Genomic DNA, 17943 nt, shown 5'->3' with positions numbered 1-17943 from the left:
CAAGCCCGCGCGCGCCCAGCCATTCTTTATTAAAAAGCACACCGATCCAGAAAGCTTCAAGGCCTCCGTGATGAATGTAAGGCCGAACTCTCGTAACCTAACCTTTAACCCACACGTATCCCAACCTAGCCTACCTACCTACCTATCCTACCCTACCCTATCTCTACCTACCCTACGTAAAGGACGTACCTTTAACTCTGTTTAACTTCCACCTGAATTAGCTTTCATCTACCTTGCGGGCCGTTCCACACATTGTTCTCCGCAATCTAACTCAACGTCGTTTACATTTCGCAGTGGCCCGTGCTAATGTTTAAACCCTTCGCCACTCACCACGTATCACTTTGCTCAGTAAAACGTTACCTGTAAAAATTTGTTGTCCGAGATAAACGCAGCTACGTACCGCAAACCGATGCAGCGAAATTCAACAGTTCATTTTTAAACAGTTCTCGAATCCACCGTTTTGAAAATTCAAATACGCGTTAGGAAGCTTTGAATCATGATAAATTCGTGGCTCAGGACAACGTTCTTATACTGACGAATACAAGACACAAAAGATTACGTGTGAAAGAATAAAAACAAATTTAAACTAATTATTGTTTCTCTACTAGCAGCACTGGGTGATATTATTAAACTTCAATATAAAGGAAATATATTTAGCACGAAATATGTATTAATAACTTCACGGAAATATAAGTGACTATTTTTTCGTGTCTAATTCACCGATTAAAATTTCATTAGAGTAAACTTTGCGTGTCGTGTTAAACGCGATTTTAGATTTCCAATATCGGGCTTTTACACACCTCGAGAAATATCGACGTCATCGGGTTTCCGCCGAGAAAAGAATCAACTCCAAACTAGTTAAAGAATCCGGACGTGAAAGACGAAAAAAGTGGACACTCCGGATAAGTTCGCGGCATCGGTATTATCTCGCGCGCGTTATATCTTGCAATTAATTACATAAAGCGCGCCGATGAGCGCGGAAGAAACACGAGAAAGTGTCTCCTTCTCTCCGAAAGCACTCCACCGTTATCGATCGAATTTGACATCGCGCGCGAAAGAGACAATTCGAAAAAAACGAACGACGAAGAGCGTCCAACTACGGCTGCCTTGGTATAGTAAAGCCCGAGCTTGTCGGCGCAATAAGGATCTTGGGCATCACAGACAACCTAGGTCGTTCCCGTCCCTTCTCACCCTCAGACGGAATGTTTTGCATTTTAAGAAGGTGTCGGATATCCTTTGCGTTATCCGAAGACAGGCCTCCCCCGCTGCCGTCGAGCAGCGAGCAGAAGGGAAAGAAGCGAGAAAGGGTGGAGGGAAAGACACGAGAGAGGGAGGCACAAGAACGAACCTTCCCTTGAAATCCGTAGTAATTCACGGTCCTGTATTACGTGCCAAAAAGAACACACCCCCAGCGACGACGACGACGACGACGACCGATGCTAGTGGGGTCGCGTTACACTGAACGAGCAGGGAATCCGCGCGAGGCGTGTTTAGCAATAGCTTCCGATGTTTCGTTTAACTGGAGCGTTTCTCTTATAAATGCGGCATTATTTTCGCCACGGAGACTTACAGCCGCGCGGAATTTTTCGATTCCGCTTAACTTTAGTCCGAGGTATGCAGAGTGTCTCGCAAATCGCGTCCTCGAATTCAACACTTTGACTTTTATTTAAATTTGCGCTCTGTCTTGCATATACATTATGTAATATATGTCATGTGTGTGTGTGTGTATGTATGTAAATTCCATTATAACAACAACTCCAACATCGCGTTACATTTTGCCAGTCTAAAGAAAACATGTCGTCTCGAGTCGCTCAATGCTGTCTGCCCCGACAATTTGCAACAGAACAAATATTTGTCGACAATAAAAGCGTAATATCATAATGTACACGTGTAATTCTAGTTTCGTAATTACTTTTTTAAGTAAATACTACGTTGAACGATCCCGTGTAATCCATCGAAAGTTTCTGCAAGAAACGTGTCAAAGTGTTAATGACACATTGTGACATATCATATGTTGTGTTATGTGTGTAATATAAATAATATGTTGTGTAATATAAATAATAATTAGAAGACAGAACCAGCCTGAATGTACACGAAAAGTAAAGCGTTGCTTGCAAACGTCAAAATTCACTATCGACGAATAGCTCAGAAAAAAAGTAAAACTAATTACACAAACTCGATTTATTGCGAAAATCATTGGGTCATAGAAATAATTGCAATTCAAAAACGAAGTCATATTTATAGGTTAGGTCATATTATTTTATGAATTTTTACGACAGTCTTTTAATCTTGTAACTATCTCTAAAATAAAAATCCTACTCAAAATAAACGAATATAGAATTGAAAATATTATTCGGAAAAATTCAGCTTTTTTATATAAATAACAGAAGTAAAAATAAATGAATTTTCTACAAATCTTTGATATAAAGAATATCAAAGTGTCTGGAATTATTAAAAATTGGTTTATATAACGTAACAAATATACACATAAAGTGTGATGTATTTTTAACAAAAATAAATAACTTTCGATAACCACAAATACCGTAAAAAGTATGAAAAAATTTTATATCAATATTCCTGTGTATCACACAATTTTATCCTAATACTGTAACAATTCGGTTTATTTTTATTAAAATGTTTTTATTTCGTACTTTTAAATTTTTTACTAAAAGCTTATTTTTAAAGAGTCAATTAAAAGAAGTTTTCGTTCAAAGCCGGTAAAAGATGAAAGTTTCATTTTGTATCTCTAGATGTTCTCAGCTTTTCAAGCAAGAGAATGACAGATTCCCAAGTTCAGAACAGATCTGAATAATGACACTAATTCGAAAATCATGGAGATTAACATACTGAATAAGCTACACAAAATGTCATTTCCATATCTTTAACAATACTCGAATTATAAAGAAACATATAAACAGACATGCCTAGAGAACACACTAAGAACTTCCTCTTCTAAAGTTGGTTAAAAAATTTTATAAATATGCTTGATGAAGCTTAAATATGTAAAATAAATTAAATAAGTTAAATATTTCTGAATTTGAAATATCGGGTATATATCGAAATATATTATGTGACACAAATAAATTTTAATCCAAATCCATTCTTTCAAATTAACGAAAAACGCAAAATATGAAATAAATTCATGATTTCACAATAACAGAGTTTATTTTTCTTTTTTAGTTGGACATAATGTTACAAACGCATATATTTTCTTCCTGTACATTAAGTAGCGGATAATAAAGTATAATAGAATGAATAGTAAGACAGCGATAAGAAAGAGGATAATATTGTTCAAAAGTGGATCTAAAAAACGATTAAGGCAACGAAGATTCGAGAGATTCATCGTGAGTGAACGCAGGAGTCGCAAAACAGTCGTCGGGAAACGGATCGGTCCAGCTCCTGTGTAGTCATTTTCTAGAGGACTCGAAGGACAATCGCATTTAATCGAGTCGTCGTTTACCGAGACTCTTGCTTAAAGAAGATCCCAGATGAAACGAGAGCAAACTCGATCGTTTCAGTATCTAGAAGTCGACAAACTCTGTTTCCCTCTTTTGTGGTAACGCCGTTAGAAAAGCGTCTTTCTTCTTTCCTCCTCTTAAGAAATACATTCCCTTCGAATAAATCTCCAAAATTTTATTTTAGCACGTAAGGATATGTCTTAAATCACAAGGATATATCTTAAATCACACTGGGATCTTTTAAAATTTCGTAGTAAACGATTCACATAATATTGCTAGATTAAAAAAACTTGTACGACAGTACTAAAAGTGTTTTGATTTCAAAGTGTTGGATCTGATTGTTCGACTGCGTACCTCGTAAATCGCAAGATAGACACGTAAAAGAGAAGACGGAAAAAGATTTTCGTTCACCGATAATTGAGCCGTGTTATTCTGAAAATGCAATTTAACCGTAAAACTTAGTTACTGCCCATCCATTGTACGCAAAAGTCTCTGGTTCTATAAAACGGATCCTCGAGTATTTTTGGTGCCGAGAAAAGAGAGCATTTAATTCTCCGTGGAATTTGTGGAGTCACTCTTCTCCCGCCCGAAAGAGACCTTAAGGAAAGGTATTGTTTAAATTCTAAATCCACTTATATATCTACGTGATTTTGGGCGTCTCTTCTCGTTGTGATACTGATTTCGATATTTCAAATCGAATTAATCTTACTCATCGATCCCTTCTTGTTACGGGAAATATGTTTCGATCATTTCTTTAAGAAAAATCTGAAGAAATGGAATTTTTTGTTCATCTTGACATAGATTGTATTCGAATATTTTTAACCTGCTTGTTTTGCGTAACATTTTTTTCGCGAACATTGCGACACGCTGGGAAGATGGGTCAGGTATATTCTTAGGAGGTTTAAGTTAAATTGAAGCGCTCTTACCTCAGAGGAGGAAATGTTATCACCGTCGCCGACAACAACGCCAGAGGCTGTTCATCGAAATAGGATTACTTTTTTATTAAAGGGTCGCGTGATACGCATTTAAGTTTCACGGCATATCGCAAAAATTAAGCCCTCGCCCGTGTTACGATTATATAAAACTTCGGAGCATATCGTGTCGTAATCGATCCACGAAAACGCAAAGTTTCGATCCCGCGACGGTTATGAAAGAAAATTCGTTTTTACAACACTTCTCCTAATTATATTTATAACATTAGTTGTACACGTGTGGCATTAATTTAACCCTAAACAACTTAAAAAGTTGCGTAAACAATGAATTCGTGAATAAATTTTATCCAATGTACATCTTCTTTTTATTATAATTCCCGGAAAAACAAACGAGTTTTATGTTTTTTTCTTTTTAATTAGGGTTGAAATCGTGTTGAACATGATTCTTATTAATATTTTTGCGACTCAATAAAGTTAGAAAAGTTATAATAAAATACAAAACATATTTCTAAATAATATATGAAAAATTGATCTGGTTAAATTTTACTCATGCCTACGGTTTTCTATAGAAAAATGTTATTTTATTGCTATAGAAAACGATTTCTTAGTTTTCTTTGTTTAAGTAATGATTATCTTTAATAAAGAATATTTTCTTGATAACGATCTCAAAGTTATACTCACATCATAAATTTTAGAAAAACTAATTATTATATGTTCACAAAAGAAGAATTTATTCTTTTTATAAATATATTATAAAACTTTAACTTTAAAGAAAAAGTCGCACTCTATGTAGTAAAATGATTTTAAAAGATTAACACTAAGATTTTCTCGCTCTCCAATACTTGAAGAAAAAGAAAATAAAGAAAATAAAATTACTTATTTCAATCTGACAAAAAACATAATTATTTGAGTATATGAAAATACATCATTTTTTCAGTCAAGAGGCGAATAATCATTAATTGTTTAAAGTTTTTACCATATATGAATCTATTATACAATGTAGATTTTATTACAGAGATTAGTTCTCTATTTGAATTTTTTTTATATATTTTTCATTTGTGATTCAAATCTGACGATACAGAAACCTTGATCACGTATAATATAAATATATAGTCAAAAATAAATAAGCTACTCACACAAAGAATTTTGTTATACATTTTTTTATACAAAGAATTTCCTTATACATTTAAAATATAAAGAACCGAAATATAATAAAAGATTTTCATTTTTATTTTATATTTTAATTTTACTTTTTAACATTTTAATCTGGCACATTATCAAAAACTTTGCCTTCTTGTGATAGGCAATTGAAATGGCTTAACTGTGTTGAAGCTTATATTCGCACCAACTATAACTTTTATTAGCGCATGAATCGAAAATTCTCATTTCACTAGTTTTTAGATAATTCAAAATAAAAAATCGGTTGAGAAAAAAAATGAGCTCAGTGTGTTAAATTAGTGTTAATATTTTCGATCGAAATACTGAACTTAAAGCGATTCAGAATGCATTTTGAATATATTTACGGATATATAAACTTATAAAATATTTAAAACAACTAACATTTATTTGAATGCAGTATATTTCTGTGTGTGATGTTAATAATAAGTTCATTGTAATTCATTGAAAATAACTTTTATTTATTATGCATTTTATACAAACGTAAACATGATACCGATTAAAATATTTTATTTCTTTAATTTAGCGCTGTGTATCTCCTTTTCTTCTCTCTCTCTCTCTCTCTCTCTCTCTCTCTCTCTCTCTCTGCACCCCCTCCCATTTCTCCCTCTTTCTTTAATCGTTAACGAGTTATTACGGTTCGTTCAATCGTGACGTCTTCTACGTTAAAACTCATTGATGCGGAATTGACAATGAACTCAGATTCCATCTCGCGATGATTCATCCAATTACGTCGCAAAACTGAATTGTCGGAAAAGCTCGCGATTGTCTCGGATCATTCTTCACGTTGGCGCTGGCGTGCGCACACGCTCGCGCAACGAGCGCCGAGCCGGGCTTCGAGATTTATTGAGGCGCGGAAGGGATATCGATCGTAGGCCCATCGTGTATTGTTAGTAATTGGAACATTTATGAGCCAATCAATCACTTCTGCTGTTGCAGTCCCCCCTATGCTCTGGATACCGCACCAATTGGTCGGCGCGCCCTTGGGTTACTCCGTTACGCTGGAATGCTACACCGAGGCTCATCCGACTTCTTTGAATTACTGGGCGAGGGAGGACGGCCTAATGATTCACGAGAGCGTCAAATACAAGGCTACGTCGTCGCCCGACAGACCGTCCTACAAAATGCACATGACGCTTACGATATTCGATATACAGGTGAATAAACGTGTCCCATCTTCGACTGCTATCGAATGGAGAGTGCGTTGTTTTTGAAATAAAAATAAAAAAAGGGAAGGAAAAAACGCAAATCTTGAAAATTCGGAAAAACCCGACGACGAATTCGTATAAGTAAAAAGAGTGAACTCTTTCTAATCAGTAATTGGCTAAGAATTTAGGTTATTGTTGCCGATTTAGGCAATGCTTGCTTTGCCAGTAACTGTAACTGATGGTAAAACTAGTCAGTTTCTAGCCAGCTTCTCATCAGTTTTTTACTAGTTTCTAAATAAATAATTTTTTACAAAATTCTGTAAAATAGTTCTCATCGTTTGGTTTCACACTATAAAATATTATATTTTTGTTCAATGTTTAATATAAAAATAATATAAAACTCATGTTTCAGAAAATAGAATTCTTTCACGTGCAAATTGATTTATTATTGAAATGATTGCAGCTTTATTTTTCATCACCTTTTTTGTCTAGTTTGCAGCCAGCCACTAGTCAAGTGGCATTGTACAGAATTTTTCGAATTTTTTCCAGGCAAAAAAACTACCCAGCACATTTACTTACCATTTTTATAGCCTAGTTTCTGGCTAGTAACTGGTCGAGATATACTAGCCAATATTTTCCTGTCCAGTTTCTGAACAGTTACTGTCGAATAAATCCTAGCCAATAAAAACTGGTCAATTTCTGGCTAGTAATCAGTTTTTTCCTGAAAATGTTTTTGGGCGTATTTATAATCTGTAACAGAATTTCGTTGGACGCAGGAGTATGAAACTGCACCTTCTATTGCCTCGCAGAACAATACAAAGAGCAAAGGAAGTATTAAAAATGGAGGCAAATTTTCACATTTTGTGTTTATGAGAATCAGCTCGCGCAATAATAAAAAAAAGAGTACGATGTGGCTGCTATGCAAAAAACTGCGTGACTTAATTGCCAAAATTTTAAAATTTGTGATTGTGTGATGGCGTTGTGTCGTAAATCACTATCGTTCGCACGCCGACGGACGATGGACGCAGTAAACTACTCGTTCGGGGTGTCGGTACGAAATAGGATCGCACGATATCATTGTTTGCGCGGCGACATAAACGCCGAATTAATTTACTGTTACTTAACAATAACGATATCAGCGATGCCTGAGAGACGCGATATCAAGCATTAAGTAGCGTTAACGCTCAAATTGTCATCGTCCGCGCCAAACTTGAAATTAAATTCTGCAGCTGCACCGAAATTGTAGCTACCACAACTGAAATTACCGCACATATCTGTTTGAAAACGTTGGCCCAACATCTTCCGCCTGTTGGATAGTGGGCGATAAAGAAAGGGAAGAATATCTCGTTACAATTGCCCGAGTAAAAAATTCCCTCAGTTTCAGGAACTTCTCCTTATCTCTACTTTTTTCTTCTTTCTCTTCCAGAAAGAGGACTACGGGAGCTACAAGTGCATCGCCAAGAATCCACGCGGGGAAACCGACGGAACGATTCGCCTGTACAGTAAGTGTCTCGTTTTGCTTACGCGCGCCCCGCAGCGATCCGTGGTAGCGTTTACCGAGGTAATGACGGTTCGTCGCCGAGCTGTTTGGCGCGTTTAACGTCGCGCTGTCATTCCCCGCTTGTTTACGAAGTCGACGAAGATGTCGGGTCTCAACGAACTACGTAATTTCTACGGCACACCCATTGACGGGATACACCGTGGTTTCTTCAGGCGACGACGCGTCGGGCGCGGGTGCGGTTTGACACGGTTAACTCCGCGGCGCGCGCGTGTGACGATCTTTCTCATAGACCAAATATACCCACGTTAATTACCTCCGTCTAATATTTGCCGACAGATCGCGATTCGCGACGGCACTCGCCTTGAATTAAATTGCAACACTGTTGGCTGCAATTAAACGCGACTGTGTACAGATGCCAGTAGTTCTGATGTCGTCCTACAGACTCAGATATCGTTTCGCTTGTCTTTTCGCGCGTAGAATACTTTTCTACTCTAGGATAGAGAGTACTGTTCCTGTGATACTTTTTTACTCTAGAATAGAGTAAAAAGAATAGAGTAAATAGTACTCTAGAATAGAGTACTATTCCTATGATATTTTTCTACCATAGAATAAAGTGCTCTTTCTACTAATAATGTGTTTGATGAACGCACATTTATTTGAATTTACGTCACGTTTCTCCGGGCCGTGAGTATGCAGTCCGGCTTTCGCATTATATATGTAGTTCCATCATATCCGAAATAAATCAGAAGAATAAAACAATAAATATTTCCAGTGCTAGTCTTTAAAGTGCAGTCAGTATATTTTTCACTGAAATTCTGTACTTACAGCTGGCGGTTCAATTAGAAGTATACCACCACAATCAGTAAAATTCCGCTGAAAAAGATCAATTAATAGTAGCCACTGTTACCATTATCGATGCAGTTTGCAAACGCGAATATTGCCATTGCACGCAAATTGCATGAAAGCCATTAATTCCGTCACGATGAATGCAGAAGGTTAGGTTTCATACAATATATAACGAATTTGTATACTATAGATCTATAGTGAAATCTTATTTCCACTTGTCAAAATCAGCGAGATATAAGACAAAGCAGCAAAGTGGGAGTGTTTTCATTGAAAATCAAGGAAGATTTTTCTCATCGGTGAAATACTCCTTTTGCTGATTTAATAAAAAATAGTCTAACTGATTCACTTCAAGAGAGTACATATTGGAAATATAACATATGCATGTCATTTCTGCGTGACTTACAATTTTATGATATGCAAATTGCGATATCAGAATTTTTTGCTCTGGCAATCTGTGTATATCTAGCATTGAGTCTCAAATGTCTTGAATACTTATATACTGACAAAAGATACATGAGTGTATGCATGATAATATCATGACGATAGTTGATCTTCAAAAAGTTGAGAAACATTCGAGGCTTTCGAGAACTCTTTGCTTCGAATAATATTCGGCATAACTCGAAACTCTCATCGCATATATTCGAAGCAATTCAATGTATCTCGGATTCATCGCAATAGATAAGAAACATATGGGTGATATATTCATGTATTTTATGAAATACCGAGGAAGAATATAAATCAGATATATATAGGAAGCAAATAGAATCAACGACGAAAACGCATATGGAGAGATCACTCCATTAGTACGGATCGGCCTTTCGCATTAGCGACATTCAAATGAATGTGAGCGTTTAGTTTAGCATAAAAGACTACCGACAAGGGAGATAGGAGGTGGCGAAGAGTAAACCTTGCCTGACCCAATAGAAAACAAAAAACGAAAGCGACTATCCATTGAATACTATCTATTTTACAGTCAACTTCTCCCATCCAACTGTTTCCCATTCCTCTATATAGGTCGCTATACGTGTACATGCACGCACACAAGTGCATGTGTAAATGTAATAATATTTAATAAATTAGAGTTTCTTAAATACCTCATTTATTTATATAAAAAAAGTTATGTGGAAATAGACATTTTCCTTGAAGTAAGAATTACATATTACGGTTACATTCTAAATTGTCAATGTGAGAATTAATTCTTCGACGGTACCTTTTTAAAGTTCATGTTTATTTCTTCCGATCATAATTAATAACATTCATAAATTATGTTTGTTTCTTTCGATCATAATTAATAACATTCATAAATTATACAATAAACAAAGTCTGCACACAGAAAATTATATATTACACACTCTAATAAATTTTACTTATCTCAAATATTTCATAAGTTTATATATCCGCAAATCTATTATTAGTTCATCATAAATATCAAATTCATCCAAAATACATTCTGGATCCTAATAAGTTTAGCATTTCAATCAAGAATATTAAATTAGCTTTAATATGGCATATTGGAATCATTTGCAAGTTTTTAATGTTAAATTACTCGCAAATTAGTGAAATAAGAATTTTCGAGTTTTATACGTACTAAAAAAGTCATAGTTAGTAAATTTGTAAGGTTTAAATATTATTCAGCTATTTCAGTCTCTTGTCATATAACAAAAAAGCAAATTTATTGTGCAATTGTTTTTGTTTCCAGTGTACCAAATTAAGAGATGTCAAAGTGTAAAAAAAAATGTAAAATATAAAGATGAAAAACAAAAATGATTTTGTCATTATATTTATTATATTATTTATGTTGTTATTATAATATTCTATAAAATTTAATGTAATGCATACAAAAAATACTCTAATTATAAACAAAAAAAAGAATCTGGTATAATTAATTTTTGCGATAATTTTAATAAAATCTCCACATTTTAATAAATCAACATTGCAAAAACTATAATTAATGATTTTATTTATCTTTTCACTGAAGTAATTAATAGTTCTCTTTATCTTTTCAATGAAAAATAATGTATTTTTGTACATCTGCATAATTATATTTTTTCACAAATTGGAATACGTAGCATCTTTTTTTTAAGTTTCAAGTATTAACAAAAAAAATCCTAGTTTTCACTTTTTTTTATTAATTTTCAGAATAGTTATAAGTTTGTACGTAAAATAATTTTTTCCACATTTCCGTTTATTTTTGCAATGAAATAAAATACTTGAGTAAATATTTACGATTATTTCTATATATAACTTTATTCTACAGATTTCAAAGTACATTTATTATTTTTATAGATATTTACTAGCATTTTTATATTTTTATTAGTACTTTTTATAGCACTAACAAAATAAGCGACGACGAAAATGACCTCAATATGCTAGATTAAGGTGCCCAAAACGTATATATGTTATGTGAGAATTAAAATAAAAATTCAGTTTGCTTTACTGCGTAGAGTCAAACATACTTCTCCCGGTAACATTTTATAATATTCTTATAAAAAATTTTTTCAAAGACATGATAATGAGTTATCCTTTTAGGATGAATATATTGCTGCAATGCTTTTATATAATAACGAAATTAAGAAAGTGAAAAGAGAACGTGATATATTATGAAAAGTATCTTTAGAAAAACGTTTGGAATAAATCAGAACATGTTGTCTGTAAGCTAAACTTTAACGCGAGTGGAAAATTAATATTCTCATCTCAGGCGGAAACAGTAAATAAACAGTATATGAGTTATTTTACAGACTACGGTCAAGAAAATTTCCTTTGTGGAAGGTAAACATTGCTCAAAAGGAGAAAAGTAAATGGAGTAATTGCTTTTCTTAGTAGCGGAATGATATTTTACTGTGTGCGCAGTTGCAAAATTGAAATGGCACGTATCAGCCGTATGGCTACGCAAACAAAGGTGAAATTTTTCAGATGTGCCATTTTTAGTCCTGACTTGAACATCCTTTTCGAAAAACGCTTTTTCTGTCGTGCTCTCTGACAAAATTAACGGCAACATTGACCATAGCGTGACGCGCGACTGCAACGCGATGATTTATGGTGAAAAGCATTCGCACGAATTCGCAAAACTGACCAAATCCTGCATTTCGACTGGACGATTCGTTGGGCTATCGGCATGTCGCTAATACTGAATTATTGGTATTCCCAAAAGGGATGCAGGATTAAGTGCGCTAAGAGTCACGCCCCATAATCGAATGCGATGCGGAGTTCTATACGAGCACCATATATTCTGCTCCGAGACGCGTAATTGCTATTTATTCCATAGACGTGAAAGCGGCAAAATGAACTTTCATCCATGATTACTAATGCTATGCATGCAATCTATTTATCACCTATGTGCTCTTCGCTTAGAATTTATTTTTTACACCTACACTGCCTTTATACAATAATGAAACTGAAAAAGTGCAAAAAGAACGTGATACATTCTTATGAAAAGGTTTTTTAGAGAAACATTTGGAGTAAATCAGGACATATCGCCTATAAGCTAAACTTTAACGCGAGTGGAAAAATTAATATTCTCATCTCAGGCGGAAATATAAACAGTAAATGAAGAGATAAAGAGAGAGAGAAAGAGACACGCGCTTTCCCGTCCATTTGGAGCCGCCGATTTTGATTCGATTGTGACCATTCCATTGTTCCGTCTACAAGCAGGAAGATGAAAACACGAAGAAAAAGCCGCACTAGAAAGGAATTCGAATTTCTCGGAGCTTCTCCAAAGGAGAAGCGGAGAAATAACTTTGAAAAGGTCCAGCGAAGGCTGGGCAAAGGGGGGCGCGTGACGGTCCAGAGAGTAAGAGACAGAGATTGAGAGAGAGAGAGAGAGAGAGAGAGAGAGAGAGAGAGACGGGGAGAGAGAGAGGGAGAGAGAAGGAGGAGGAAAGGGATGGAAAGAAAGAGAAGAGAGAAGCAAACAAACCCGCTTCGGTACAGTCACCGACGGTGAAATAACGAAACCCCTGGCGCGCGTTTCGTCGGAGAGGCGGAAAAGGTCGACCCAGTCGAAATTAAGTGGCGGTAGTTAGAGATATGTCGGACGAGTTTTATTAAGCGGCATAAAAAGGAGATTTGTAGACCGACTGAAGGAGACACGAACGGGACACGCTTCTCCTCAGGAGTCGTCGCGGCCGCGAAGCGAGAACGACGATTCCGGTCGCCGCCGGAGCTCGTCTCGGCGGCAGTAAAAAGTGAGGGGGAGAGCGGCACCGGGAGAGCGCGATGGGGCCGAGATATGAATTTATTATTAAGGACCGCCTAAGGGGCAAAGTACCCCTGTTTCTTGATATCCGAGCCTGTGCACCTCGTGCCCGTGTTTTACCTACTTCCACCCTCCTTCTCTTCTTTTTTCTTCCTCTACCGTCGTCCCGAGCGCTTTCCCCGCTCTGACACCACGAAACGTCCCTCTTCTCTCCAACCCCTGTGTCCTCCCGCACCCTCACCCCGTCCCTTCCTCACGCCAGTCCAACGCGCCTCCCGTCCCTCCCCTTCTCTCCCTCGCCCTCTGCCGCTCGTGGAAGCTCGAATTCCCTGGCTAATTTATTCCACGGTCGAGTCAAACTGTTATTCGTGGCAGCATTGAAGCGCGGACATAGTATGCGAAGAATGACGGAAGAACGAGGCAAAACTCGCGGCGGTCGACCCGGATAGTAACAATATCGTATTCATTCGGCTCCTCTCCTCTCTCCCTCTCTCGCGCTATCTTTCTCTCTCTCTGTCTCTAGCTTCTCGTCTCGCTCTCGACGCACCCTATCCCCCTCTGCTCCTCCCTGTGATTTGCTCAAACCAGGCATCGTATACATAATGCAACGTCTACCCCGCCGCGCTGCGCTCCGATTCGAGCACCCCTGCGTCGTTGCTAAGACGCGGATTTAATAAACGGCCGTTACGCGGCCGCTTTGTCGGCCTTCGGGACGTCATTTTTCGTCGCCTTAATTCGGACGTTGCTTGCTTGCTTGCTTGCTTACGGAACGGAAAATTGCGTTGCGTCGCCGGTGTCAGGGAAAATGCGCGACACAACTTTTAGGTGCTGCGCTATCGTGATCGACACGCCTGGCAATTGTCGTTATTTCGCGATTTAAAATGGTATCTGTCGAGTGAGTAATTATGGCCTTCTCGGTCTATGGGAATTATCGGGTCAGTCGTTAAAACATATTCCGGTGTCGCATTTATCATCGTGTCGCGACCGCTCCGGATTAATTAACCCGTGTATGAATTCACTTTGTTTACTACACTCATTGGCGCGCTGATGTGTCAAATGTACGAATAATCGCCGCGAAACTTGGGAGTTTCCATGTACGTGAAACTGTATGAAATGTACTCGCGAAAGCATTGTAACGTGACTCGCGACACAGTAAAAATTCTTACGCGCTTAACAAGCTCTTAATGAAATTCTCGCAAACGGAAAACTTCTCGTTGTCTCAAATTCCCCTTGCAAATCCATACTGAGTTGTCGGACTCGGAAAACTTCCGCGGTCGCGCGGTATCGTGCCTCGCAAAGTTCTCTACGAGCTTTTCATTTGGATTTGAGAATTTCACTAACGAATTCTTCAGCATAAGATGCAAACGAAGTCGCGGCCCGACCTGACTTTGATAAATTTGTTGTGAAACTCTTTCCGCACATATGTATTTCGGATGCCACGTAACGTAAGCCACTTAAAGACTTCGCTGCCGGATTTATACGGATAAGCGAATTTCCCCAAAAACGCCATTTTTTCGAGACGTATCGGCGAGCGTCTATTTACGATACTTTCAGGTGATATCCGTGAAATTTTATATCCTTAATTTCTATCCGGATACTCTAAAAAGTTATTTTCACGGAATCTGCCGAATAACTTTAATACAACTACACCATATTACTTTGAGAAAAAAAATTATACGTCATTAACAAGTAGCTCCAGTTCTAAAATTGGTCTTGGCAAAATTTTTTTTCTTTTTTCTTAGTTTGATATTTGTATTGCAATCTGTCTTGAGTGAAAGACATTTAGCTATAGGTTTGTCACACTTGATATTGGACCTAAACGAACAGTGTTCATTAACACAGTCGCTTTGTTATGACAACTATATTTTTTAGAGGTCAGGGCTTAAGTAAGCTAATTAGGTTTTTAGTTGACTAGGTCTTGAGGCATCCTTCGTTTGAGTCTCCTTCTGATGGTTAAGAGTCTTGTGAGTCGACTTGCTGGCGGGTTCGGGTATGTAGTTACCTAGCAGAAATGTATGTGGTTTGCGTAGATATCTGCCCAGTTACTATCTAAAATTAGTGCATTCTCATTAATTGCAAAAGTACTGCGTAAGTACTAGACAAAAACTTGATAAAGTTCAGTTTAGTGGTTGAAGCAATTTACTGTACAATATATAAGCCGATTCTTTTCAAGGCGTAGTGTCAGTAATATTATTTCAACTTTATAATATGCATGTATTATGATATCTAACATGAATAAGTTAAATACATTTATTTATATCGTTGAAAAAGAATTTAAAATTGTGCGAAAACAATAAGTGAACGTGTAGAAAGGTATATTGTAAGAAAAGAAGAATTGAGGGAAGTAAGACGTACGACAATATTAAGGCTTGTGACAGAGATAACAACTAAGAGTCGAAGTGAAAATGAGCAAAAGACAAATGGGATGGCAAAGTATGTTAATGATACAAAGTTTTATTGCGGAGAAAACACATCCAACTGTTTTAATGGTAATAGTATAAATGAAAACGGTCACGATAGCTCAGACTTAGAACCTGAAATGAAACACTACAACTAAATAGAAGAACGAATAAAAGGACATGTGATATCTAATGGTTGTAAAATTTGGCACAAAACGAAAAACAGCAGAACATATTATTACGCATCAGAGATTTCGTATGATTCTTCTTAGCATAAAAATTTTTCAATTAGAAAGCATGTACAAGAAATGAAATATTATGAGAGCAAATTTGTCTATTTATAAGCAGCAGACTTGATTGTTAATTAATTAAATAGTGTTTTACTTTGTTTTCTGATGTTTTTGTTTAGTAAATCGTTTAGTTCAGATATGGTACGCATCTTTTGTACACAGTAATTGCAAGAAAAGTGTTACATCTTGATTAGGATGAAATTAATACAACTATCTAATAATTGCTAGAAAATGCTTTAAATTTCTAGTTCTTTTTAGTTTGTGTATGTGTGTGTGTGACATCCATTATTTCAAAATAATTTTTTTTAATTTATTTACTTCTTCTAATTCTTCTAATTCTGTTACTCGTGAAATAAAAATCTGTCTAATCCTGACGGGTTTAATAAACTTCAAAAGTCAACTGTTACACAAAAAAGAAAGTTTAGTATTTGTAACTATAATCATATAAAGAAATAATAACTATAAATTATGGTTAGAAAAACTTATTTCTTTATTAAATTCTTAATATTAGTGATCATGATCTCATATGTATGTTACTGCTACCATTCCCATATTAGAATAACCAAAAATATGCGGTTGAGAGCAAAAATAGCTATAACTTTAGTTAGATCAACCGTTTTTTCTCTCGGCGTATAACTTTGCTGCAGAACGGATCTTACGATACAATTTACGTAGAAATCGCGTGAGATTTCGCGTAAAGAAGTCTCCCGATGAATTCTTTATTTCGAGGCGCAAGCAAACGTAACTACTCGCTCGGCGGTCACAACGGCGCGATATCGAAGTTCCCTATTACGTCGGTCGCTTTAATTATGAATTGATCATACTTCCGGCAAACTCGGCAGACACAAAACGGTGGGACGCCTCACCGACAGCACACCTTTGTAGAACTTCGTCAGTGCACAGAGGCGTAAAAATTTTGTACCGGGTTGCATGGAGACCCGCTGTCTACCTTCGGGGCACGAGTTCGTGTCGCATGGCCGAAACTTTAACGTAGAAAGCCTCGGGGTCGCCTCGAAACTTTTGTCCTCCTCGTTGAGTCGCGATTCTTAGTAACCCCCGATTCAATAAATTATTTATGACGCAATAGACGAGCAATCTTGCACTCTCGTTTGCTATACCTTACTACGGAACTGCGTCGCTCTAACGACACTATACTATTGTAATGTGTCGTTTCATCGACATTGTCGTAAACTTTTTCGGATAGTTATTATAAACTTTTAAAATTTATGATTTCTACTAACTTCTTATAAACTTATTCACTAACCACTTCTGCAGCAATATGTGTATGGAAAACATAAAATAATATCAAAAACTTTTACTATTTCGTTCTTTTACGCTTGCAAGGGAACACCGCGAACCCGAACTCTTTGATTTGGACACATTTTTGTATGTAGAGTAAATCAATTCATGAATAACGATATATTCCATTTGTGTCCTATCGCTATTTAAAGGTATGATTTACACTCTCAAAGTAAAAAGGATAAATCTACTTTTTCGTATATCACTCTTAAATTAAAAGAAATAGAAAAAAATTTTTCGAATAAAAGTTTAATGGTAAGTTAAGTGCTGTAAATTGACATAAACATAAATAAAAAAATATCTTTTTTTATTGTAAAAAATTTTTATAGGTATTTTTTATTTATGCTTATGTCAATTTACAGTACTTAACTTACAATTTACTCGAAAAATGAATTTTTATTCGAAAAATTTTTTTCTATCTTCTTCAATTTAAGAGTAATACACGAAAAAGTGAATCGTCCTTTTTACTTTGAGAGTGCAAATCATACCTTTAAATAGCGATTGGACACAAATGGAATATACCGTATTGATTTACTCTACATACTCACAAAAGTATATTAAAATCAAAAAGTTCGGGTTCGCGGTGTTCCTTTGTTAGTAACACAATCGTATAAAAGTTTCTCTTTTATATATGTGCACTATCACTGTTTATATAATAAAGAACCAGTAGAAGTAAAAACAAAATTGGTTAGAAGAAAA

General features: G+C 36.2%; 1 protein-coding gene across 3 annotated transcripts in view; it reads left to right on the top strand.

The window, feature by feature from the left end:
• Positions 1–17943, top strand: part of LOC116846426 (lachesin-like) — a 417598-nt gene that overhangs the window by 334305 nt on the left and 65350 nt on the right. For all 3 annotated transcript variants that reach the window (XM_032820223.1, XM_032820225.1, XM_032820222.1), the window contains exons 6-7: positions 6506–6723; positions 8141–8216. In XM_032820223.1, coding sequence (XP_032676114.1) covers positions 6506–6723; positions 8141–8216 — 294 coding nt within the window. The remainder of the gene's footprint in view (positions 1–6505; positions 6724–8140; positions 8217–17943) is intronic.

Source organism: Odontomachus brunneus, unplaced genomic scaffold (assembly GCF_010583005.1).
Source record: "Odontomachus brunneus isolate Ranch 3 - 2012 unplaced genomic scaffold, Obru_v1 Obru_scaffold_064, whole genome shotgun sequence".
NCBI lineage: Eukaryota > Metazoa > Arthropoda > Insecta > Hymenoptera > Formicidae > Odontomachus > Odontomachus brunneus.
The sequence above is the reverse complement of the archived record's forward strand: the minus strand, read 5'-3'. Positions and strand labels throughout refer to the sequence as shown.